This window comes from Leucopleurus acutus (assembly GCF_964270905.1).
Source record: "Leucopleurus acutus genome assembly, chromosome: 15".
Classification (NCBI taxonomy): domain Eukaryota; kingdom Metazoa; phylum Chordata; class Mammalia; order Artiodactyla; family Delphinidae; genus Leucopleurus; species Leucopleurus acutus.
The window spans coordinates 13,702,277-13,727,083 of NC_139157.1; the positions used below are offsets into that span (position 1 = coordinate 13,702,277).

General features: G+C 39.0%; 1 protein-coding gene across 1 annotated transcript in view; it reads left to right on the top strand.

Annotated features, from left to right (window-relative positions):
• The first annotated feature begins 748 nt into the window (after positions 1-748).
• Positions 749-24,807, top strand: part of SYNE1 (spectrin repeat containing nuclear envelope protein 1) — a 464,341-nt gene continuing 440,282 nt past the window's right edge. The window contains exons 1-2 of the mRNA XM_082855887.1: positions 749-1,072; positions 1,386-1,670. Coding sequence (XP_082712013.1) covers positions 1,604-1,670 — 67 coding nt within the window. The 5' untranslated portion in view covers positions 749-1,072; positions 1,386-1,603. The remainder of the gene's footprint in view (positions 1,073-1,385; positions 1,671-24,807) is intronic.

Genomic DNA, 24,807 nt, shown 5'->3' on the forward strand with positions numbered 1-24,807 from the left:
ATTCACTGCACCACTGACCCCTAACTTGCTAAGTGACCGGTACACCCTTTCTGGCCCCAGAAATGTGCAGGGCAGCAGCAGTGTGCAATGTTTTACATCCTTTTTGAGGTAGTGGTCTAAAAAAGATGTTATCAGCGTATTCGTAGAATCTAACTAGATACCAGTATATACTGGTGTTAATGCCATTTTAAAAATCAGTTGTAATCTGTAATTACACTGTATTACTTAACCAATTCTTCACAAATAATACAAGTTTTATGACCACACATTCACGTTACAATGTTTGATAGCACTCATAGACACCTCTTATTTCCTTGCCGAAGTTGGACCATCCCATAGATGAAGGTGGACCACACACATAGATGCGCTGTGTTTTCTTTACCGTCTTGCTTTTGCCGTCCTCCCCTGCCCCCACCCTGTTTCTTTTCTTCACCTTCATCATCATAGCCCAGAGATGAGTATGAATTGTAAAAGTATCACGCTCACATAAGCCCCCTTGGTTTGGTGTCTTGGTTAAATTTCTTTTCTCTGGGTACATTTTTCACCCTCCTCTTCTTTCTGTCATCAGTTGTCCTGTTCATGGCAAGGCCTCCTCTTCGGCTAACCCTAGGGTTAGGAAATTCATGTTCAAAGTACATGTCTCCATGTCAAGATTTCATCAACTACTCTCTTATCTCTTTTTTACCTCCCCGCGTCCAGCATGATGAATTAAGCTTGACCAAAGCAGAGAATACAGGAAGGAAAGGGATTGGAAGGAAAATGTCCTCTCTGTTAGCCCCCCATCCCACCCCAGCCTTCCAACTTACTTTAGAATCTTTCTATGGGGAGGGAAAAGCTAGATCAAACCCATTTGTCTTCTAAAATGACAAGATTCGAAATTTGAATTTCTAGAATGAAATAGTTTTATATTTATCCTGTTTCAATTCATCAAATTTTAGGAGCTAAGATCTGATCTCATTCCTAAAAAGTGTACAAACACAACAGAGCAAAATAGGTGTGCAAAGCAGGCTGAAATAGCCCAGATAAGAGAACCTGTGAATAGTAGGAAATAGAACCGGCGTTTTGAATACAGGTACTTTCACTTTCATAGATCAATGAAAAAGGTCTAGTTTAAAAAGAAAACATGGAAAAAAATGAATATTTCTCCTTTTAGCAACCAATTTTGCTGTGTATGTTTTGATTATGTGTTTATCAAGTACCATGAGAATTCCTCATATTTGCCTATTACTTTATAGTTTATAAGTATTTTTACATTAGTTATTTCACTTCAGAAATAAGAGATGAATCATCTCTTCAAATTAAATAAAAGATAGCTCTACTTTTTGCACTCGGGTGACCTATATAGATGTTTTAAAAATATTGAACCTTTTCTGTTTGGTTTTCAGGTTCCTGAGTTCATTTAAGAGGACAGTCTTAAAGCAAAAGAAGAAAAAAGAAGTGGTTGGATTTCTGGGAGATCTCTTCACTGACTGCTGTGAGTGCCTGGGATTCGTCCATGACTCGATAGAACTGGAGAAGTTCAAGTATGTTTTCTGGAGGGACCTAGGGCTGCACTACATCAGGCAAAGAGTCTCCAGTGGTGGTTCCACGCCAAGGTGGGACCATGGCAGCCTCCAGGACAGCCTCGCGGGCTTCTCGGGACATCGCCAACGTGATGCAAAGGCTGCAAGGTAAGGGGCAGAAACGTCAAGGGTTTTTTGTTTTGTTTTCTCATATGCTTTAAATTTTAAATGCCAGCTTACCTCAGATTCTCTTCAGTTTGCTTGCGTTTTTGTTCAATTTTATGAAGCTGCAGCAGGGAATAGCACCGTGATGGCTTTTATCCTAGTGTTTTCAAACTAGTCCATGCTATTTTAAGATGCTGTCTTCTTTAAGTAGAAAAAAGACAAAGCTCCTTTTTTGGTTTCGTGTCTGCATTAGCGTGACCTTAATGGCTATTCAATTCAGTGTCTGGCTGAGAACTGAGTCATCGGCAAACTGTCTTTCAATAAAAAATGATGATACAGCACCATGACAAGGCCCTGATAAGGATATCATGACAATGGTGGACAAATAACTATATGCTACAGTCAAATAAGTAAACCAGTGGTTTAGTTATCCCAGCGAGAAAGCTCTTGGACATCTAGAAAGTCTTTAAGCAAAAAGAGGCCAAAAGGCCCAGAGGGGTGTCATGACCTGACGAGATGAATGGCTCATGGCCCTGTGTGGACTGGAACCCCGTCCTTCACCTGTGTTCTTTCTCCAGCACCACATGGTTTTACACAAGAGAGTTAACAGGGAAATGTTATGGCAGCTCATAGATGAATTCTTAAGTGTGAATGGTTCAAGTTCTTCCATTTGAAATTGAAACTCATAATTTTCAAAGGAGTTTTTGGAAGTTAATAACAATTTGGCCAATTTATGAATGGATTTTGCATTAACAGAAAGATTGGAATGGCTTGTGCCTGGGTTAATTCCCAGAACCTTGTCCTTCCTTTCCTTTTTTTAAGTGAGTAGTTGATTTTTACTTTGTTCTGGTTCCTAAAATCAAAGGCTGTGTACAGTATGACTTCCATCTGAACTAGAAAAATATTAAAATAGGCTTTAAAATACATCCTTTAATATGTGTATTCCTTGAGCCAGAAAAAAGAAATCATCATCCACACCTACATGAAAATATTGCTTCTTTGTCACAGTCCTCCTGTTACTTCTCTCAGGCTTCAAATGGCTGTTTTCAGGATATAAAACCGGCCATACTTAGCCGTGTTTGGCTCTAGGCTTTGTCAAGCGAGCTTGAGCATAAATAATACTGTAGCTTGGCTTTTGAGCATGTGACTTTGCACCACAGCCGTCATACTAATCTGTCACAGCCCCACTTTCCTGGCTTCTAATGCATTTAATATGCACGCGAGCAGTCATTTCCAGTTAGGCACTTTTCACTTTCAGATACAGACCAGACTCTCACCTCTGGCTGTTCATGACCCGGAACATGCTCCGATTTATAGAAAATCAGGCTATCAGTGGGAATGGGTGTTTTTCTTTGTCTGACCGGAGACCATCCATTTGACTGAAGCTCCTGCAGTCACGTGACCCCCCACCCACGTTCATCTGCCTGGGCTGATTTGTGGTGCTTCAGTGCAAGCAGCGTTTGTTTCCCAACGATTGTGGAAAAATCCCACTCGTCATGCTGGAAGGAACCTGGTTAGATAAAAGACCAGATCCTTGCTGAATATGTGGGCATAAACCTCCTCCATAGGCTGAAAAACCTTTGACTGGGTCTCCCCGTTGCCAGGGATCTCCAGTTTAAGTGGTACATCTTTACTTGGGTGGATGGAACACTGAACTTGGGAGTTCTTTACTCTGTCTTGTCCATCTTTGCCGTTTGCCTGGGTACAAATGACTGAACCATTTTGTGACCTTAGCTTCAAAATGATGGAATGGAAACAGGGTTTCCATGGAATGGAATGGAAACAGGGTTCTTTGCAAAAGTGTGGGAAGATACTTAGGTAACGAAGCAGATTTTCCTTTGAATGACTAAATGTGAAAATTCTGTGGATAAGATACATATTGACAACAAAGGAAAGGTGTAGAAAGTAAGTTTGAAACACTTAATTCAGAATCAGATTATGGTCCTACCAGCACTCTACTCTTTATACTTATTTTGGTTTGAGTGAAAATTCTTTTATTAAAGTAGTGGTTAGAGGTGAGAGGAGAGGGAAGGGTACTGATGCCTCAGTGTTGTATTTTATTTTATTTTTTGTAGTGTAGCAGCATGGATGGACTTGGAGGACATTATGCTGAGTGAAATAAGTCAGAGAGAGAAAGACAAATACTGTAGGATATTGCTTAATGTGGAATCTAAAAAATACAACAAACTAGTGAATATAACAAAAAAGAAGCGGACTCACATATATGGAGAACAAATTAGGGGTTACCAGTGGGGAGGGGGAAGTGGGGAGGGGAATATAGGGGTAGGGGAGTAAGTGGTACAAACTACTATGTATAAAATAAATAAGCTACAAGGATATATTGTAAAACACAGGGAACATAGCCAATATTTTATGATAACTGTAGACAGAGTATAACCTTTAAAAACTGTGAATCACTGTATTATATACCTGAAATAACATATAATATTGCATAGCAACTATACATCAATAAAAATTTTTTTATTAAGGTGATGGTTAGGAGTGAGAGGAGACAGAAGGGTACTGATGGCTCAGTGCTTTGTTCATTTGTTTGTTTTCGTGGATGTACAGATGGTTTTGCTTGAGAGGTGGGTGGAGTGGGGGAAAGCCCTGGAGTCCCACCCTCCCCGCACCCCAGGCCTGTGGCGGTAAATGTCCTAATTTAGCATCTATGTGTTTAGGGACCCCACTTGCAAAATGTGGACTGTTTTCACCCTGCTCAGCCCTCTCAAGATTGTTGTCAGGCTCAGTGACATAATAGACAAAAGGTGCTTTAAAAACGATAAATACTGTCATATGGTCAGCTGTTCCGATTGTCATGGAAGAAAACTGGATGAGAAGGCACAGGCCTGACAGTTTGTTGCAAATTGGGCTAGTCATGCAGATTTGGGGACGAATGTTAACGGTTTTTTTATATTCTGTACTGTATAAAGCAAGTAACTGTATTACATAATGAAGGGACTACACTTACTGTATAATTTTTTTCCTCTCTAGTATAAGAAAAAGTTATAACATGTCCTAAGGGTACTTGACAAATTTAGAACAATAAACCTTACAATTCAGAAGGAGAGAAAATTCCTGAGCCCTAGATACTTATCATTAACTTTTAGCATCAATTATGTCATAAAATAGGTAATTGGTGACAACAAAATGTAAGATCTGTACAAGATGCAACACATCTAGCCTGCAACAGTGAAAGCCAAATGACAGGGCTGGAAGGAAAGGTGATCTGCGGATTTGTCTGTTAACATATTGATCTGCTGGGTTAATTTTGCCGATTCAGCTGGCAAGGCCTCCTCTTCATCTTAGCTCTCACTGTGCATCCTACTGATGGCTTTGAACCCAAACAAGAGTCAGCCGGCCAGAGGAGACCTGTCTTCTGCCAGGGGTATTGAGTAACTTTTCTTGCCTGCTAGAACCTCCAAACAAGGGACCAAGGTCCTAATAAACGGAGGGCTGCTATTATTACCCAGATAATTAAGACAAGTGAGGGAATTTATTTGAGGAACAGGAAATTTTTATTAACTTAAATAGAACCAGAGTTGCTATTTTCAAAGTTCAAATATATAAGAACATTCTTCTAGAATCCTCTTCTCTTTGTCTGGATAGATAATCCACATAACTAATGTTTTTCCCCCACTCTAGGGTTTTATTGTCATATCAGCTCCATGTATAACTAATAAAAAGCATGTAACGTTGAATAATGGTAACTTGGCTTTCCTCTCTTGCTTATTTAGTTTACAACCACAATTGTTGACTGTTTTTCTGCTTTTAGTTTTTCCTTCCAGTGCTATGAAATTAAGGCACACACATAGATTGCTACATAATTTAGCTGCTACTGTAGCAGTTCAATATTTCACCTTTGCCAGTATTTGTACTTGTTGGGGCATTATGTTTTAGGCTGGGCTCCTGAATTATGGATGAGCGGACAGACTGCAGTGAAGAGTTTTGTTTGCTCTTAAGAAGAATGAATGTTTCTGTAACTTTTATCCATTTAAATATAAGCAATTTAATATTTAAATAAAAGCAAATATTAGACACTGGCATAATACAGGGCATTTAATTTTTTTTTTTTTTTTTTTTGCGGTACGTGGGCCTCTCACTGTTGTGGCCTCTCCTATTGCGGAGCACAGGCTCCGGACGCACAGGCTCAGCGGCCATGGCTCACAGGCCCAGCCGCTCCGCGGCATGTGGGATCTTCCCGGACCGGGGCACGAACCTGTGTCCCCTGCATCGGCAGGCGGACTCTCAACCACTGCGCCACCAGGGAAGCCCAGGATTTTTAAATTAAAGTATCAATGTTGATTATTTCAAGGCAGGGTGGCATCCATGCAACCTTACAGAGCAAGTGGTAAATGCCAGAGAAGACTCAAATGGGCAGGCTAGTGTGTCACGTAGAGATCAATTTTGTAAAAAAGAAGGATTGTTGACTACAGAGTTAAACTTTGATTTTTAAACCTTGTGAATAAAATCAAAGAGAGACAAATGAGGAAAGGAGTAAACATTTACTCTTGGAGATATATCTATGAAATTTGCTAACTGTTTAAAAAAAATAATCATGGCCTTCCCCTAAAATTGTTTTTACGATCAACATTGAACTTTTTTGGTTAAATATATTATTTCCTATAAATCTATGTTACTGTAAAAAAACCCCACAAAACCCTCAGACTAACAAAAAAGCTTACTGAAAAGTAGAATAAACAACTATAACTAATGAAGACTTAATTTTCTTTTAGGTTAACATCAAATAAGCATTGGTAGGAAAAATTTGCCATCTTGTGGAGATTCTGATTTTTTATAGTGCTTTAAAGATTAAGTTTTGTTGCTTTGACTTAATGAATCTTCTTATTAAACTACAAAGTAGTGTCAAAGATCCATTTATCATATTTAGGCTGAAATTCTCCTTTTGGTTTAATCTCTTTCTTCCTATAATGGACATTATATGACAGCATCTCAAATTTAAATATAACACAAAACTCAACAAAAACAATGATGTTTTGGAACATCATAGTTCAATAAATATTTGATGAACAAGTAGATAAATCATGATCCCTAAATTAAGGAATGGAAGATGAGATTAGTCAAAACATACGTTAAAACAAAGGAAGAGGGGCTTCCCTGGTGGTGCAGTGGTTGAGAGTCCGCCTGCTGATGCAGGGGACACAGGTTCGTGCCCCGGTCCGGGAAGATCCCACATGCCGCGGAGCGGCTGGGCCTGTGAGCCATGGCCGCTGAGCCTGCGCGTCCGGAGCCTGTGCTCCGCAACGGGAGAGGCCACGGCAGTGAGAGGCCCGCGTACCGCAAAAAAAAAACAAACAAAGGAAGAAACCAGTTAACTTGGCTTCTACTTTATTTGCTTTCTTTAAAAAAAATCTTTAACTGAATTTTAATCAAAATTGGGTTTTGACCATAAAATCATTTTAAGGACACCTGTCCAGTCTGAATGGGTGACTGTATTGACCCCTCAGATGTGTGTGTTGTTTTTGTAACTGTCAGTGCTTTAAACACATTTTTCCTTCCTAAAGATATATTACATGTTCATATTACTATTAAATGTATTAAAGCATTTACATTTGTATAATGCCCTATCCTCCAAGCTTTTCCTTTTGCAGAGCCTTTTATCCACTGTGCATTATGGAGAAAGTGCCTGAAGCCTTCAGGATTTTTAAAGGCCTGTAAAAATATTGGCTCTCAAATAGAAAAAGAAAACTGCTAAATCGAAATTCACAAAAGTTTACAAATGCTAAAATTGTGTCAACTACCTTGAAGGTAGAAATTGGGTCAAACGCATGTCAGTGCCCTGTACATTGAGTAGCACAGTGCATTTCCTAGTATGGACAATTCATAAGTATTGTTGAGTGAATATAATATAAATACTTAATATCAGACTGATTTTCAGCGGTGGAAGCAGGGAGACTAGGAGGGTCAACTTTGATAACTCAGAAGAGAGATAAGAGTGGCTTCGACTAGATATTAAACAGTGGATAGAGACAGAAGTGGTAAAAATCTAGATATATTTCGAAAGTAAAGCCAAAAGATTTTGCTGATGGATTGGCTGTGGTGTGTGAGAGAGAGGAGTGAAAATTGGCCCCTTCATTTTTCATTTGGAAATGAGGAAATATATAAGACTGTTGGGAATAAGGTTGAGAAGGAAAATCAAGAGCTCTGGGGGACATGTGACATTTTAGATGGCTGGTGGACATCCAAGAGAGTGATTGAGTGTCTGGGACTGTAGAGATCAAGGGAGAAGATACAGCTGGAAAAAAAACATTTGGAAATCATAAGCACATAGAGAGTATTTAAAGCTGTGGGGTGGGCTGACACCACCCAGGGAATAAGAATAGATAGAGGGCTTCCCTGGTGGCGCAGTGGTTGGGAGTCCGCCTGCCGATGCAGGGGACACGGGTTCGTGCCCCAGTCCGGGAAGATCCCACATGCCGCGGAGCGGCTGGGCCCGTGAGCCATGGCCGCTGAGCCTGCACGTCCGGAGCCTGTGCTCCGCAAAGGGAGAGGCCACAACGGTAAGAGGCCCGCGTACCGCGCAAAAAAAAAAAAAAAAAGAAAAAAAAAAAGAAAAGAGGTTTGAGAACTAGAACATCCAACATCAGGGGCAGGAGGATGAGGAGAGCCCCACATATGAGACTGAGAGCTGCAGCCTCTGTGGTCAGAAGAAAGAAGGCAGAAGGCTTCCCTGGCAGCCAAAGGAGAAAGTTCAAGGATGAAGTGATCAATTGTGTTGATGCCGTTAATGTTCTTTACATGTGCAGATTTCAATGTTTATAGCACATAAAAAGATTATGTGTTTTTTATATATAAATATCAGGCCTGAGTTGATGCATATAGTTTCAAAATCATTTCTGGAAGAATAAAAGAATGGTCCTGTGCGTTGCCCATAAAGAGTTGCAGGGTTCTTGGAAGTTAATTGGATAAGAGCAATTCCTTAAGAATTAATTATATAAATAAAATTCTGTATTGATGTTGAGCCCAATCAATAATGCATCCTAAGGATAAAATAGCTCTCACTCAGGCCCTAATCAGCTCTCCATCCTTGTGGAGTTGGGGACCCTGCTGTGAACTGAAGGATTGTCCTTGTGAGAATGGTGCGTCCACTGATGCCATTTTGGACACCTGTGTGTGACTCTTGCATCTCAATGCACCTCCTTCGCTCATAAACCTCCACTTGTACCCCTTGACTTTATCTTTCTAGACTCGTCCCACATAAGAAAACTAAGAGCATTCCTCTCCTGTTTTGGAGAAAGTCTTTATGGAGTCGGTGTCATCTCTTTTCACTGCTTTGGTCATTGTTGAGTTAGCTCCTCTAGGACATAATGAAACTATGACATTCAAGGTGTTTGGATTATCTGAATCATTGTGACGACTTTGGAATTGCCCCTCCATTGAGACTGGGGTGATAGGTACCATTCCCCAAAATGCTGTAACTGAATTTGGGAAAACGACGTTTGCATTTGGGAGAACTCTTTCAATCATTGTGCTGGTAGCTATTTAACTCCGCCTGTGTTGAGTCAAACCTGGGGCCGTGGGTTGGCCTCTGTAAGAAAATGAAGGCCACACAGGTGCCCGTGAACTTTAGAGTTTCATGAATGTATAATTTAGGTAATAGATACCGATAAAGGGAAAAAGTGGTAGACTTTAAATGTCATGTGATATATTCCTGATATATCTTAAAAGCCTTATAGAAGCAATTCACACCCCAGGTTATTATTTTTCTCTTATATTTTCCTTCTAATTGGAGCTGATGAGAATATTGACACATTTTTTATGTGGTGTTCACACCTAAATACATAGTTCCTGATCTTTGCATGACATTTTGTAATTAAGCAATTATCAGTCATAGGATTCAGTTAATCATGTACTCATTAAGCTAGAAGTTATCGTGTAAGAATATATGCCGCTTTGCCATAATTCTGAGGACAGGCAAATCATAATTTTCTGTTTGTTTTACTCAAATAAATGAATGAAAATGGGAGAAGGAGGAATTGACAACTGCCTCAAACAGAGTCAAGGTGAAATGGTTTATGTAAGATTTTAAATTCCTTGGATGTAGTGAAGTTTGCTTTAGTATTTTTTAAATAGTTTCTATGGTAACCTATGTTCTTTTTGTTTCCTCATTGTTCACAATGGCCTCTTGGATTAAAAACAAACAATTCCTTCCTCTGCTGATATTAATCTTTCATGTTTAGTAAACACTGGTCCCCACCCATGTTTTAAAAAAATTATTTACCTTGAATTATACAGCTGTTCTCCATTCTTTTGCTTCCTTTCTCCTCACGTGTCACCAACATTGTTCACATGGCATTTTGAATCCCTTTTATCTATTTATTCTTTATTATACTGATGACTTGTTTACTGATTTGGGCCAGGAGCCTGCACGTCTGGAGCCTGTGCTCGGCAATGGGAGAGGCCACAACAGTGAGAGGCCCACGTACCGCAAAAAAAAAAAAAGCAAAAAGCAAAAGCGTAGATAGAAAAGAGGTTTGAGAACTAGAACATCCAACATCAGGGGCGGGAGGATGAGGAGAACCCCACATATGAGACTGAGAGCTGCAGCTTCTGTGGTCAGAAGAAAGAAGACAGAAGGAAAATTTGAAATTTCCAGGACTTATCTTGTGGGTTTTTTTGTTATTGTTGCTGATTTTCTTATTATTTTATGGACCATGGTGTTCATGTTGCCAAGAATTACACTAATTACATACACATGGTCACATTTTTCAGCTCCTTTAGTTTTCTGAGAGTTCTCACAGATTTTTATCCACTTGTGGTTGAAATGAGCATTCATTGCTCTAATATAGAAGAGAAAAATGTGGAATTCTTACCCAGAAACCCGGGAGCTAAACAGCACCCTTGATATTATAATGAAAGAGATTGTTCAAAATACAACTCCAGTTGGGTCTTTCCCCCTGTTTCAAACCCTGCAGTGACTCATCATAACCTTTAAGATAAATTCATTATTCGAAATGGATCTTCCTATGTGGCTCCTTTTAACTTCCTGTCTTTGTTTCTGATCACCCTCCGTAAATGATGTTGTTTCCACCACCCTGAACCACTTCTGGTTTTCCTCAAGCTAATTTCCATCTCACTTCCATGTGTTTGCATGTTCTCTTTCTCTCTGTCTCTCTCTCCCCTTTTTCTTTTTCTTTACCTAGACTCGGCTCAGGCTTTAAGACTCAGATAGCACATTGTCTCCACTCTCCCCATGCCACCAGCCAAAGTGAAACGACTCCTCCTTTGTCCTCTACTGTCAGTATGCTTCTGTTAAAGTATTGATTATATCAGTCTGTCATGGTTTGTTTCTTTCTCTCTGTGTCGCATTAGAATATTCGAACCTTGAGGGTAGGGGTCTTGTCTTAGTCAACTTTGGATATCCAGTGCTGAGCACAAAACTTGACATGTAGTAGGTACTCAGTTCATCCAATTGTGCATGCCTGCATTTAATAAATATTTTTTGAGCCTCTGCTGTGTCCAAGTCCTCTGACTACAGATGTGAATATGATACATGGGGTTTCTCTCCTTGTGGGGCTGTAGTCTACGGGAGTGACATGATAATTAACAAGGAATTTATAAACTGGGTGATAGATATGATGTGTAAGTATATGTTTGATGAATAAATGAATGAATAAATGAAATTTCCACAAAACACGCAGATGTAATTAAGTAAATTGACCAGCCTAGCAGACCATTTAATGGTCTAAATTATCTTCATGTAATCTTTTACTCTGCCTGAGTTGAAAACACCTTATTTAAAAGCCCAGGTCCCAGTTTTATAGAACTGGTGTGGTGGTTTAGATTGGAAGTGACTTATCGTTTATAATTTGATGTTCTTATTTTGAAGATGAAGTGACAGAGTTCTTGAGCAGTGAAATGATAAGCAAGGTCATAAGTAGATACATGAGGAACTCCCACCTCTGAGAAAATTGAGGGGTAACTTGCTTTTCATACATTAGTGCATATTCCTTCAAGATTATTCTTTTGCATAGTTGCTAATGATCAACTGGATCATTATGGATAGGAGAAAAGACTAGCTCTGTAATTTTTTATTTTGGCTTAGTACGAATAAAAGTGTGGGCCCTTGTTCAACAGTTATTAAGAACAGTTAATATGCAGCAGAACATTGAGCCACGTGTAGGGCCAATCTGGGTATAGGGCCCATCTGGGTGCAGGGCCCCATACAGTACCCAAGTCACACACCCATGAGGCCAGCACTGGTGGGAGATCAGACTTGGGAGAACTTCAGACCCTGAGGGCCACTGCAAAAGCAAAATTAAGAGGTGGAAGAGGGTGAAGAGGAGAGGAAGCAAAACATCAAAAGGAGCCCTTAGCTATCTCAGAATTGTATCTGGAACAGTCTTGTAGAAAAGGAGGACTGTCTCTCTCACCTCATCTCAACCCTTCCTTGACTGGAACACAAAGCTAGTCCTTGAGCGCTTGAGTGCAATCAATCAACTGGTCTATGGGTTGAATATACTGGGGGCCTGGGGGCCTTCCCATCACTTACAATCTTATCTTTCTAGGTTTCAAAATAACTTATCAAAAAAATGATTCATGGCCACTTAGCGAATTGAAGCTTGCTTATACATTTCATCAAAAGGAAAGATCGTTTTGATTATTAATTATTTTAATATCCAGTTTTCTACCAAAAACATTCAGGTTGTACTGAATAATCATGATGAGAAACTAGGAATTATTTTCTTATTTCTAGATGTATTCACGTTAATTATATCCCTTTAATATCTCTGTTCTACGATTAGTAGCACTACAGTCAAATTTGTAAGAAATGTGATACAGGCCATATGAAAAGATTTGGTGGAAATTTCTTGTGTCTTGACTTCATCTTATTCAGTAAACTTGTGAAAAATCCCTAAAGAGTGCACGGCTTTTGTGTTTACAAGTCAAAAGGCATGAAAACATATGGTTGTGAAAGCATTGCCAAGTTCATGGGTCTCATACAGTGAGTGTCACATATTCTGAGATCATTTCATGTTCTAATGTTACGATACTTTTCTATTTTCATAATTATGCTAGGTAGACACCTATGCATAATTAATGAATTTTATGAACTAATATAAAGCATAGTTAAATCAGACTGGAAACGTGTATACAAACAGCACTCTTTTTTTTATTCTTTTCCATTATGGTTAATTATAGGATATTTAATTTAGTTCCCTGTGCTATATAGTAGGACCTTGTTGTTTATCCATTCTGTATATAATAGTTTGCATCTGGTAATCCCAGACTCCCAATCCGTCCCTCCCCCCTGCCCCTTGGCAACCACAGGTCTGTTCTCTATATCTGTGAGTCAGTTTCGCTTTCGTAGATAAGTTCATTTGTGTCAGAGTTTAGATTCCACATATAAGTGATATCGTATGGTATTTGTCTTTCTCTGACTTACTTCACTTAGTATGATAATCTCTAGGTACATCCATGTTGCTGCAAATGGCATTATTTCATTCTTTTTTATGGCTGGGTTGTATATATATATACACACACACACACTCTCACCCCCCCACATGTTCTTTATCCATTCATCTATTGATGGACATTTAGGTGGTTTCCACGTCTTGGCTATTGTAAATAGTGCTGCTATGAATATAGGGATGCGTGTATCTTTTCACATTATAATTTTGTCCAGATATATGCCCAAGAGTGGGATTGCTGGATCATATGGTAGCTCTAGTTTTAGTTTTTTGAGGAACCTCCATACTGTTTTCCATAGTGGCTGTACCAATTCATTCCCACCAGCAGTGTGGGAGGGTTCCTTTTTCTTCACACTTCTCCAGCATTTATTTATCTGTAGGCTTTCTGATGATGGCCATTCTGACCGGTGTGAGGTGGTACCTCATTTTAGTTTTGATTTGCATTTCTCTAATAATAGGGATGTTGAGCATCTTTTCATTTGCCAGCTGGCCATCTGTATGTCTCCTTTGGAGAAGTGTCTATTTAGGTCTTCTGCCCATTTACAAGTAGCGCTCTTTAACATTTTCTGTTTGGTTTTATAATGTCTGTTTTCTATGAAATACACGTCTCACCTTTGTGATAAAATGGCACCTGCTCACCACCACAATAATCAGACAAAGAAGGAGTGGTGGTCCTGATGTATTTTAAAGCCTTGTATATTTTTTTCTTTTGATACTTTGTACTTTTAAAAAGAACAGTTTCATGACACCATTGAGTCTTGGACATACTTTTTGAGTTTAATATGATGATAGCAGTGGTCACATAAAACTCCATCAAGTATCTATAAATATTTGGAAGATGGCCAGTTATATTAAAAATATCACGTTGTCTGTTTAACATTACCCATAAAAATCTGCATTTTTTAGATTCCCTAGGTAACACTCAGTGATTGAAATCTAAGTGTCCTGAAAGGCTTATAGAATCTTATCATTTTTGAGGGAAAACTCATAAAAGATCTTGTCTAACTCTGAGTTTTAAAGATGAGTAATTGAAATTCCTGAAGATTAAACAACTTTTACAAAGTCATCCATTTAGTTAAGGCAAAATCAGACTAGGACCTTAGATTATCTGACTTTCTCCAGAATTACGGAATTTTCTCCTCATGATAAAATTATATGGCTCATGAATAAGCATTGCCTTTTCAGCTTTGTTCTGAGTTGAAAAGCAAGGTTGATATTTAGTGTGTGCTTAGTTCACATAAAAACGTACACTTTGTATTTACCTCTAATTAGAGCACTTTTTACAAATAGCTGGAGCTGTTGAGGGCATAGCCAACGTCTGTCTCAACTTTGCAAAATATGGTAAATGTTCACTGAACAATTGTTGAATGGATATTAGGTTAGTAAAGTCGCCTCCTCTGCAGTGTGCCTTTGAAGAGAGAGAGAGAGAGAGAGAGAGAGAGAGAGAGAGAGAGAGAAAGAAAGAGAGACGGAGGAAGAGAGGGAGAGAGGGGAAGAGAGAGAGCTCATCACTTGACTTTTTAACTGTTGCTTCAATAGGGCTATTGCAAAAATTTCTCTGTAGAGACTACTTATTTGCTGTAGTCACTTGAACTAGAAATTATTAACTATAGGCTGTAGCTTAAAAAATAATGTTATTCTCAAGGACGCTTTTTCTTCTGAAAGCTTTGCCATGCGATTGGCTAGTTTCTTTGCATTTGTGTGATCTTTTGTTTGTGAAATACAGTAATGAGTGGCCATTCAGCAGATATTCCATTCCTACAACAATTATAAATTGAACACCTCCTATGTTCCAGATACTGTTAAGCATAGAGGATCTTACTCTGAAACTGACAGCCGTGTCCTGTTCCTTACGGGACTTCAAAGCTAGTAACCGGTTTGTAACCACAATTGAAGAATTTTGCCACGGGTCACTCTGGACAGGGGGCAGAGGATGCTTTGGAAGTAGGTTGACATTCCTCCTGGTCAGATGCCAGACATGGCCCCAGGAGCCTCCCTGGCTACCACTGTGCAGATGCTCTGCCTCGGGCACCGGCCCTTCCTCATGTTAATTCTCATGCCAGCTTTTGGGAACCAGGCCACAGTCTGACAGAATTGCCAATGAGCTCCCCTTCTCGCCACACTCCAGATGGGCCTTTGGGCTGTGGACAACAAACTGTGGCTCCTTTTCTCTAAGCACTGCCAAGCCACGGACTGGGAGGATGGAGGGATGAAAGACACTCGCTTCCTTCCCCATGGCGCATCCACAGTGCATTTATGCCACAGATTTTTAATGTTAACCTATTGTTCATTATACCAGGAAAAGCTGGCTTTTGTTCTGTGTCCAAGACTTTTAGGAGTAGTAATTGTTAATTATTACTTTCCTGAACTTTGTGTTTTAACTTTGGTTTGGGGAAGGTATGAACTAGTTGAATGGCATACTCTGCCCATTTTATTTAAAACCAAGCATTACTCTAATGAACACATATAGCTGCAAGAGTAATTTAAAATAATTTTTAAATTACTAAAAGCCCCAATCCTTGATCGCAACTATAAAAATATCTTTAAACATCTGTGTTTAGAAAAACAAAATTGTTCCTATGCTCCAAACTATAAACAAAGCCTTTCTACCCAGAAAGCTATGTGCAGTTCCAACCTGACATTGGTTTTAATTGGCTCAGTAATTGATGCTTCAGAAGGGGAGTTTTATAAGGGAAAAGTTGAATCAGGCTTAAGTGCTAATCACTGGACTCAAGTGCTGTAATGCATTTCTTCCTGGCAGAGTTGCTGCATAACCAGCTATACATTAATGACAGCTTTTATGTGTTTGATAAAGATAACTATTTCCTGTTATCCAAAATAGCTTCTATGTAGGTCAGATTATCCATGCAGAACATTAGACACTCCCTTTACATTTCAAGAACCATCAGTGCTTTGAAATACCAAGTGGCTTTTGTTTCTGGTTTGAGAGAGGAAACATGAGTCCATTTTTCAAAAACGTCTCCATTGCTAGTTGACTATTTAATAATTTAAGATAGATGTCTAGAAAATACAGAGATTTTTATCATTACTTTTTTAGCCACACGGGCTGAAAGAAAGAAGTCCAAATGGAAAGCTAGTAAGATTGCTATACTTTAAGCAAAAATATTCTTCATAAACTATAGTAATTGTTTTTAGCATTTTATCAGTGAGATTAACCAAAAAATGTACTAGACAGGTTTTTAAATTTTTTCCCAAAATTTAGATAACTTAATTTTCTCAGATTATACAAATAGTATGTTTCTTAAAATTCAACCATTATAGAAAAGTATAAACAACAAAGTGATAATGTCTCCAATTCACTGAGGTAGGTGAATAGATGACAGATAGATGACAGACAGATGTATCTAAGTATTTTGGTGGATATCCTTCTACGTGTTTTTCAGTGCACACACCTATAGAGGAGAAAAGCTGGACCCCCTGCTAACGGGGGCGAGCGCATGACCCCCACCTCCCCCGCCCTCGCGCTGCCTCTGTCCCTGGCGCGCGGCCACCCAGTGTAGCACAAACCCGCGAGTGCAGGCCGCCCCTTTGTACACACCGCCGCCGAAGGAGGCTCCGAGGGCGCGCAGGCTCAAGCCCTGCGTTTTCGCTTCTTTTACTTTTTTTTTTTTGACTTTGGAAGAGAGAAGAGCAGAGTGTTCGATTCTGCCCTATTTATGTTTCTACTCGGGAACAAACGTTGGTTGTGTGTGTGTGTGTGTGTGTTTTCTTGTCTGGGATTTTTAAAGAAATGGGAAGAAGAAAAAAAAAACTCCCTCCTTCCCTTTCCTTGCTCTCGCTTCCCTTCCCCTTCCATCCCTCGACGCCCCCTCCTCCCGCCCTTCTTCTTCTGTTTGTTTTTTTGTTTCGTTTTGCTATGAGTCCACATTCCTGTTTGTAATCCTTGGTTCTTTTATTCTCTGTAGTTTTTTTTTAATGGAACAATATATAGTGCACTTCTTCACACGTCAATAAATATAAATCTACAGTGACATTGAATGGCTAAATAATATTCCGTTTTAGATATGCACCAGAGTTGGTTTAACTAATCCTCTTTTGGGACTCACTTTTCACTATTATAAGTAAGATTAATAATCTTTTGACGTAGGGTGCTCTTTCTGTATTGGATTTTACATTAAGAAACAGACTAAATGTGATATAGTTTATACTTTTTAAGAATCAGTTGTATAATCATTTTAGTGAGCACGTTTTCAAAAGAATAAGATGGTGAAAATCTAATTATCATTATCAGTGACTTAAAAGTTTGAATAGAAGTTGGTATGTTCCCCATTACTATGGAATATTTTCTCATGAAGTTCGCACACATTTTCTCCAGATATAGTGAAACTACCTAATCCAGAAGGAGAGTAGCTCTCCTGGTATCTGCATCTGATTTAAATGGGAACTTCTGAAAGGAGATTTATGTCAGGAGCTGATGCTTCCTTTCCTATGAACAGACTGATTCCCATTCAGCGATGGGCAGCACCATCAGTAGCATTTTATTCAAAATGACACAAACATTTTTGCAAAACAATACTACCTGTGTTATAATTACACTGAATTTAGTCCTCATATTGCAGAGTATAATCTTGAAATCAAGAATGCAGGACAAAAAATAATCTCCAACTCTGAGGTAATAATGTGTAGGCAGTTGAGGGACTGGAGTTTTATTTTCCTTTTCCTTGATTCACCCAGACCACTGGCTCAGCTCTCAGTTTGATGCTGTGAGTGGGAGGGAGAAGTTGCGAGAAGTCAGGAAAATAATAGGGGCCAAGACGCTACCATCTTGCCTTGTATTCCTGCCAGTGATTATTTCACCTGCAGAGCAGTTCCTTTAGTGTGAAATACACAGATGCTCTTCCCTGGCTGGCCCCTGCTCCTGCTTCTACATTGTGCCCTGTCTCACAGTTACTCCTGTTTTATTCCTCAGCTCAAGGTTAGTGGCCACAGAGTGGGTGCCTGTCCCACCAGGTTAGCTCTTTTGGTAGGACTCACTCAGTCTCTTAGTCTCTCCCTCCCTGCCTCCCTGACTTCTCTCTGTCTCTGTCTCTCTCTCTCTCTGAATAGTAACTACTTAAAACTCGACAGGTATTAACTAAAAAATAAAGCACCTCTGGGTCTGGTTTCAGATCATGAGAAATTTTTATTTATATTCTACTTGTTCCAGAAAGGATTGAAAATAACAAAAATACACACAACCCAATGCAATTTGTTTTCAAATGAGGAAGCGAGTAAGTGATACCCAATGGAAAGTACTAATTAACATCACCTTCCTTCTTCACTTCGTGCAATGACCAAGTTTGTCTCCAGCTGAGGGATGAAGAGGTCAGGATGCTGGAGGAGTGGAGGGTGGAGAAGATGCACAGTGTCTTATCTCCAGGTTGCTGAGTGCCAGACTTTGGCATCCGTTGAAGGAGCATAAAATGAGTGGACATCAAGGGGCGAGACAGCCCAGGACAAGGAACATCTGGATAAACAAACAAAGTGACTGGGGGACACTGGGGATGAATTTCGAAAGCCTGTGTAGCCTTCTACATGCAGCCTGTGACTGATTGTAAGGGACTCAGGATGGAATCAGTAGGGAACACATACCCCTCACCCTCACTCTTTGTTTAAACAGTCTCACATTGCCCAATGCTTAGACCTCATCATATGAACCATTTCTCTCAGTGCTGTTTAGATTTCATTCCTGTTGGAACTGTTGCTAGTCTAGTGACTCTCAAATCATTTCAGATCATGATTTGTAATCTTGTCTGCGGGTGTCCAAGGTGCCCTCTGCCCATGGCCTGAACTTCATTTTTACACTTTAGCTATTCAGCAGGGCTGTATCCTGCCAGGATCCTTTGTCCTTCAGGAAAGGAAAGCATTTACATCCTTATTGTGCTGTGGTTTTCTCATCTGACTTAGGCTGGTATCGTTCATCTGCTTCATTTACCCCTACCATTTGCTTCTCAGTGGCACTGGTGGTTGAAAGTTGACCTTAATCTATTGCTGCCTCTTCTTTGGTTTGTCTCAAATGTATTGATTAGCCCAAGTTAAGGTTGAATACCCCATTAGGTGAGCCTCAGTTTCTTCAATTAACCCTGTGCCCAGCTAGGTCTACTGTTGTTCACGGTCTTTTTTATTTTTTGAATTAAATTTAATTAATTAATTTATTTATTAAAGGGAAATTTTTTTTGAATTTTAGAATTTTCTTTACTTTTTTATACAGCAATTTCTTATTAGTTATCCATTTTATACATATTAGTGTATATATGTCAATCCCAGTCTCCCAGTTCACCACACCACACCCCCCTCCACTTTACCCCCTTGGTGTCCGTAAGTTTGTTCTCTACATCTGTGTCTCTATTTCTGCCCTGCAAACTGGTTCAACTGTACCATTTTTCTGGATTCTGCATATATGCGTTAATATATGATATTTGTTTTCTCTTTCTGACTTACTTCACTCTGGATGACAGTCTCTAGGTCCATCCACATCTCTACAAATCAGCCAACTTCGTTCCTTTTTATGGCTGAGTAATATTCCGTTGTGTATATGTACCACAACTTCTTTATCTATTTATCTGCCATTGGGCATTTAGGTTGCTTCCATGACCTGGCTATTGTAAACAGCGCTGCAAATGAACATTGGGGTGCATGTGTCTTTTTGAATTATGGTTTTCTCTGGGTATATACCCAGTAGTGGGATTGCTGGATCATATGGTAATTCTATTTTTAGTTTTTTAAGGAACCTCCATACTGTTCTCCATAGTGGTTGTATCAATTTACATTCCCACCAACAGTGTAAGAGGGTTCCCTTTTCTCCACACCCTCTCCAGCATTTGTTTGTAGATTTTTAAAAAAATTTTATTTAATTTATTTTTTTATACAGAAGGCTCTTATTAGTTATCCATTTTATACATATTAGTGTATATATGTCAATCCCAATCTCCCAATTTGTTGTTTGTAGATTTTCTGATGATGCCCATTTGACCAGTGTGAGGTGATACCTCATTGTAGTTTTGATTTGCATTTCTCTAACAGTTAGTGATGTTGAGAAGGTTTTCATGTGCCTCTTGACGACCTATATGTCTTCTTTGGAGAATTGTCTATTTAGGTTTTCTGCCCATTTTTTGATTGGATTCTTTGTTTTTTTAATATTGAGCTGCTCTTTATATATTTTGGAGATTAATCGTTTGTCCGTTGATTCGTTTGCAAATGTTTTCTCCCATTCTGAGGGTTGTCTTTTTGTCTTGTTTATAGTTTCCTTTGCTTTAAGTTTCATTAGGTTCCATTTGTTTATTTTTGTTTTTATTTCCATTACTGTAGGAAGTGGGTCAAAAAAAGATCTTGCTGTGATTTATGTCAAAGACTGTTCTTCCTATGTTTTCCTCTAAGAGTTTTATAGTGTCCGGTCTTACATTAAGGTCTTTAATACATTCTGAGTTTATTTTTGTGTATGGTGTTAGGGAGTGTTCTAATTTCATTCTTTTACATGTATCTGTTCAGTTTTCCCAGCACCACTTATCGAAGAGACTGTCTTTTCTCCAGTATATATCCTTGCCTCCTTTGTCATAGATTAGTTGACCATAGGTGTGTGGGTTTATCTCTGGGCTTTCTATAGTGTTCCATTGATCTATATTTCTGTTTTTGTGCCAGTACCATATTGTCTTGATTACTGTAGCTTTGTAGTATAGTCTGAAGTTAGGGAGTCTGATTCCTCCAGCTCCATTTTTTTCCCTCAAGATTGCTTTGGCTATTCAGGGTCTTTTGTGTCTCCATACAAATTTTAAGCTTTTTTGTTCTAGTTCTATAAAAGATGTTGTTAGTAGTTTGATACGGATTGCATTGAATCTGTAGATTGCTTTGGGTAGTATAGTCATTTTCACAATATTGATTCTTCCAATCCAAGAACATGGTATATCTCTCAGTCTGTTTGTGACATCTTTGATTTCTTTCATCAGTGTCTTATAGTTTTCTGAGTACAGGTCTTTTAACCCCTTAGGTAGGTTTATGCCTTGGTATTTTATTCTTGTTGTTGCAATGGTGAATGGGATTGTTCTTTAATTTCTCTTTCTGACCTTTCATTGTTAGTGTATAGGAATGCAAGAGATTTCTGTGCATTAATTTTGTATCCTGGAACTTTACCAAATTCATCAATTAGCTCTAATAGTTTTCTGGTGACCTCTTTAGGATTCTCTATGTATAGTATCATGTCATCTGCAAACAGTGACAGTTTTACTTCTTCTTTCCCAATTTGTATTCCTTTTATTTCTTTTTCTTCTCTGATTGCCATGGCTAGGACATCCAAAACTGTGTTGAATAATAGTGGTGAGAGTGGACCTCCTTGTCTTGTTCCTGATCTTAGAGGAAATGCTTTCAGTTTTTCACTATTGAGAATGATGTTTGCTGTGGGTTTGTCATATATGGCCTTTATTATGTTGAGGTAGTTTCCCTCTATGCTCACTTTCTGGAGCGTTTTTATCATAAATGGGTGTTGAATTTTGTCAAAAGCTTTTCCTGCATCAATTGAGATGATCATATGGTTTTTATTCTTCAATTTGTTAATATGGTATATCACATTGATTTGCACATATTGAAGAATTCTTGCATCCCTGGGATAAATCCCACTTGGTCATGGTGTATGATCCTTTTAATATGTTGTTAGATTCTGTTTGTTAGTATTTTGTTGAGGATTTTTGCATCTATATTCATGAGTGATATTTGTCTGTAATTTTCTTTTTTTGTAGTATCTTTGTCTGGTTTTGATGTTAGGGTGATGGTGGCCTCGTAGAATAGTTTGGGAGTGTTCCTTCCTCTGCAATGTTTTGGAAGAGTTTGAGAAGGATGGGTGTTAGCTCTTCTTTAAATGTTGGATAGAATTCGCCTGTGAAGCCATCTGGTCCCAGACTTCCATTTGTTGGAGGATTTTTAATCGCAGTTTCAATTTCATTACTTGTGATTGGTCTGTTCATATTTTCTATTTCTTCCTGGTTCAGTCTTGGAAGGTTATACCTTTCTAAGGATTTGCCCATTTCTTCCAGGTTGTCCATTTTATTGGCATAGAGTTGCTTGTGGTAGTCTCTTAGGATGCTTTGAATTTCTGTGGTGTCCGTTGTAATGTCTCCTTTTTCGTTTCTAATTTTATTGATTTGAGTCCCTCCCTCTTTTTCTTGATGAGTCTGGCTAAAGGTTTATCAGTTTTGTTTGTCTCCTCCAAGAAAAAGATTTTAGTTTTATTGATCTTTACTATTGTTTTCTTTGTTTCTATTTCATTTATTTCTTCTCTGATCTTTATGATTTCTTTCCTTCTGCTAACTTTGGGGTTCTTTTGTTCTTCTTTCTCTAGTTCCTTTAGGTGTAAGGATAGATTGTTTATTTCAGGTTTTTCTTGTTTCTTGAGGTAGTTTTGTATTGCTCTAAACTTCCCTCTTAGAACTGCTTTTGCTGCATCCCAAAGGTTTTGGATCATCGTGTTCTTGTAATCATTTGTCTCTAGATAATTTTTGATTTCCGGTTTGATTTCTTCAGTGATCTCTTGGTTATTTAGTGACATATTGTTTAGCCTCCATGTGTTTGTGCTTTTTACGTTTTTTTCCATGTAATTTATTTCTAATCTCATAGTGTTGTGGTCAGAAAAGATGCTGATATGATTTCAGTTTTCTTAAATTTACCAAGGCTTCATTTATGACCCGAGATGTGATCTACCCTGGGGAATGTTCCATGCACCCTTGAGAAGAAAGTGTAATCTGCTGTTTTTGGATGGAATGTCTTATAAATATCAATTAAACCTGTCTGGTCTCTTGTGTCATTTAAAGCTTGTGCTTCCTTATTAACTTTCTGTCTGGATGATCTGTCCATTGGTGTGAGTGAGATGTCAAAGTCCCTCACTATTATTGTGTTACTGTTGATTTCCTCTTTTATAGCTGTTAGCATTTGCCTTATGTATTGAGGTGCTCCTATGTTGGGTGTATATATATTTATAATCGTTATATCTTCTTCTTGGATTGATCCCTTGATCATTATATAGTGTCCCTCGTCTCTTGTAGCATTCTTTATTTTAAAGTCTATTTTATCGGATATGAGAATTGCTACTCCAGCTTTCTTTTGATTTCCATTTGCATGGAATATCTTTTTCCATCCCCTTACTTTCAGTCTTTATGTGTCTCTAGGTCTGAAGTGTGTCTCTTGTAGACAGCACATATATGGATCTTGTTCTTGTATCCATTCAGCGAGTCTGTGTCTTTTGGTTGGAGCATTTAATCCATTCACATTTAAGTTGATTATTGATATGTATGTTCCTATTACCATTTTCTTAATTGTTTTGGGTTTGGTTTTGTAGGTCCTTTTCTTCTCTTGTGTTTCCCACTTAGCATTTGTTGTAGAGCTGGTTTGGTGGTGCTGAATTCTCTTAGCTTTCGCTTGTCTGTAAAGCTTTTGATTTCTCCATCGAATCTGAATGAGATCCTTGCCCAGTAGAGTAATCTTGTTTGTAGGTTCTTCCCTTTCATCACTTTAAATATATCATGGCACTCCCTTCTGGCTTGTAGAGTTTCTGCTGAGAAATCAGCTGTTAAACCGTATGGGAGTTCCCTTGTATGTTATTTGTTGTTTTTCCCTTGCTGCTTTCAATAATTTTTCTTTGCCTTTAATATTTGCCAATTTGATTACTATGTGTCAGTGTGTTTCTCCTTGGATTTATCCTGTATGAGACTCTCTGCGCTTCCTGGAGTTGAGTGGCTATTTCCTTTCCCATGTTAGGGAAGTTTTCGACTCTAATCTCTTCAGATATTTTCTCTGGTCCTTTCTCTCTCTCTTCTCCTTCTGGGACCCCTGTCATGCGAATATAGGGGTGTATTTCATGTTGTCCCAGAGGTCTCTTAGGCTGTCTGCATTTCTTTTCATTCTTTTTTCTTTATTCTGTTCTGCAGCAGTGAATTCCACCATTCTGTCTTCCAGGTTACTTATCCGTTTTTCTGCCTCAGTTATTCTGCTATTGATTCCTTCTAGTGTATTTTTCATTTCAGTTATTGTATTGTTCATCTCTGTTTGTTTTTTCTTTAATTCTTCTAGATCTTTATTAAACATTTCTTGCATCTTCTCGATCTTTGCCTCCATTCTTTTTCTGAGGTCCAGGATCACCTTCACTATCATTATTCTGAATTCTTTTTCTGGAAGGTTGCCTATCTCCACTTCATTTAGTTGTTTTTCTGGGGCTTTATCTTGTTCCTTCATTTGGTACATAGTCCTCTGCCTTTTCATTTTGGCTATCTTTCTGTGAATGTGGTTTTCATTCTACTGGCTGCAGGATTGTAGTTCTTCTTGCTTCTGCTGTCTGCCCTCTGGTGGATGAGGCTATCTAAGAGGCTTGTGCAAGCTTCCTGATGGGAGGGACTGGTGGTGGGTAGACCTGGGTTTTACTCTGGTGGGCAGAGCTCAGTAAAACTATAATCTGCTTGTCTGCTGATGGGTGGGTGTGAGTTCCCTCCCTGTTGGTTGTTTGGCTTGAGGTGACCCAGCACTGGACCCTTCAGGCTCTGTGATGGTTATAATGGCGGACTCCAGGATGGCTTACTCCAAGGAGTACTTCCCAGAACTTCTGCTGGCAGTGTCCTTGTCCCTGCAATGAGCCACAGCCCCCCTGGCCTCCCCCCCCCGCATCTGCTGGAAACCCTCCCACAGTAGCAGGTAGGTCTGGTTCAGTCTCCTTTGGGGTCACTGCTCCTTCC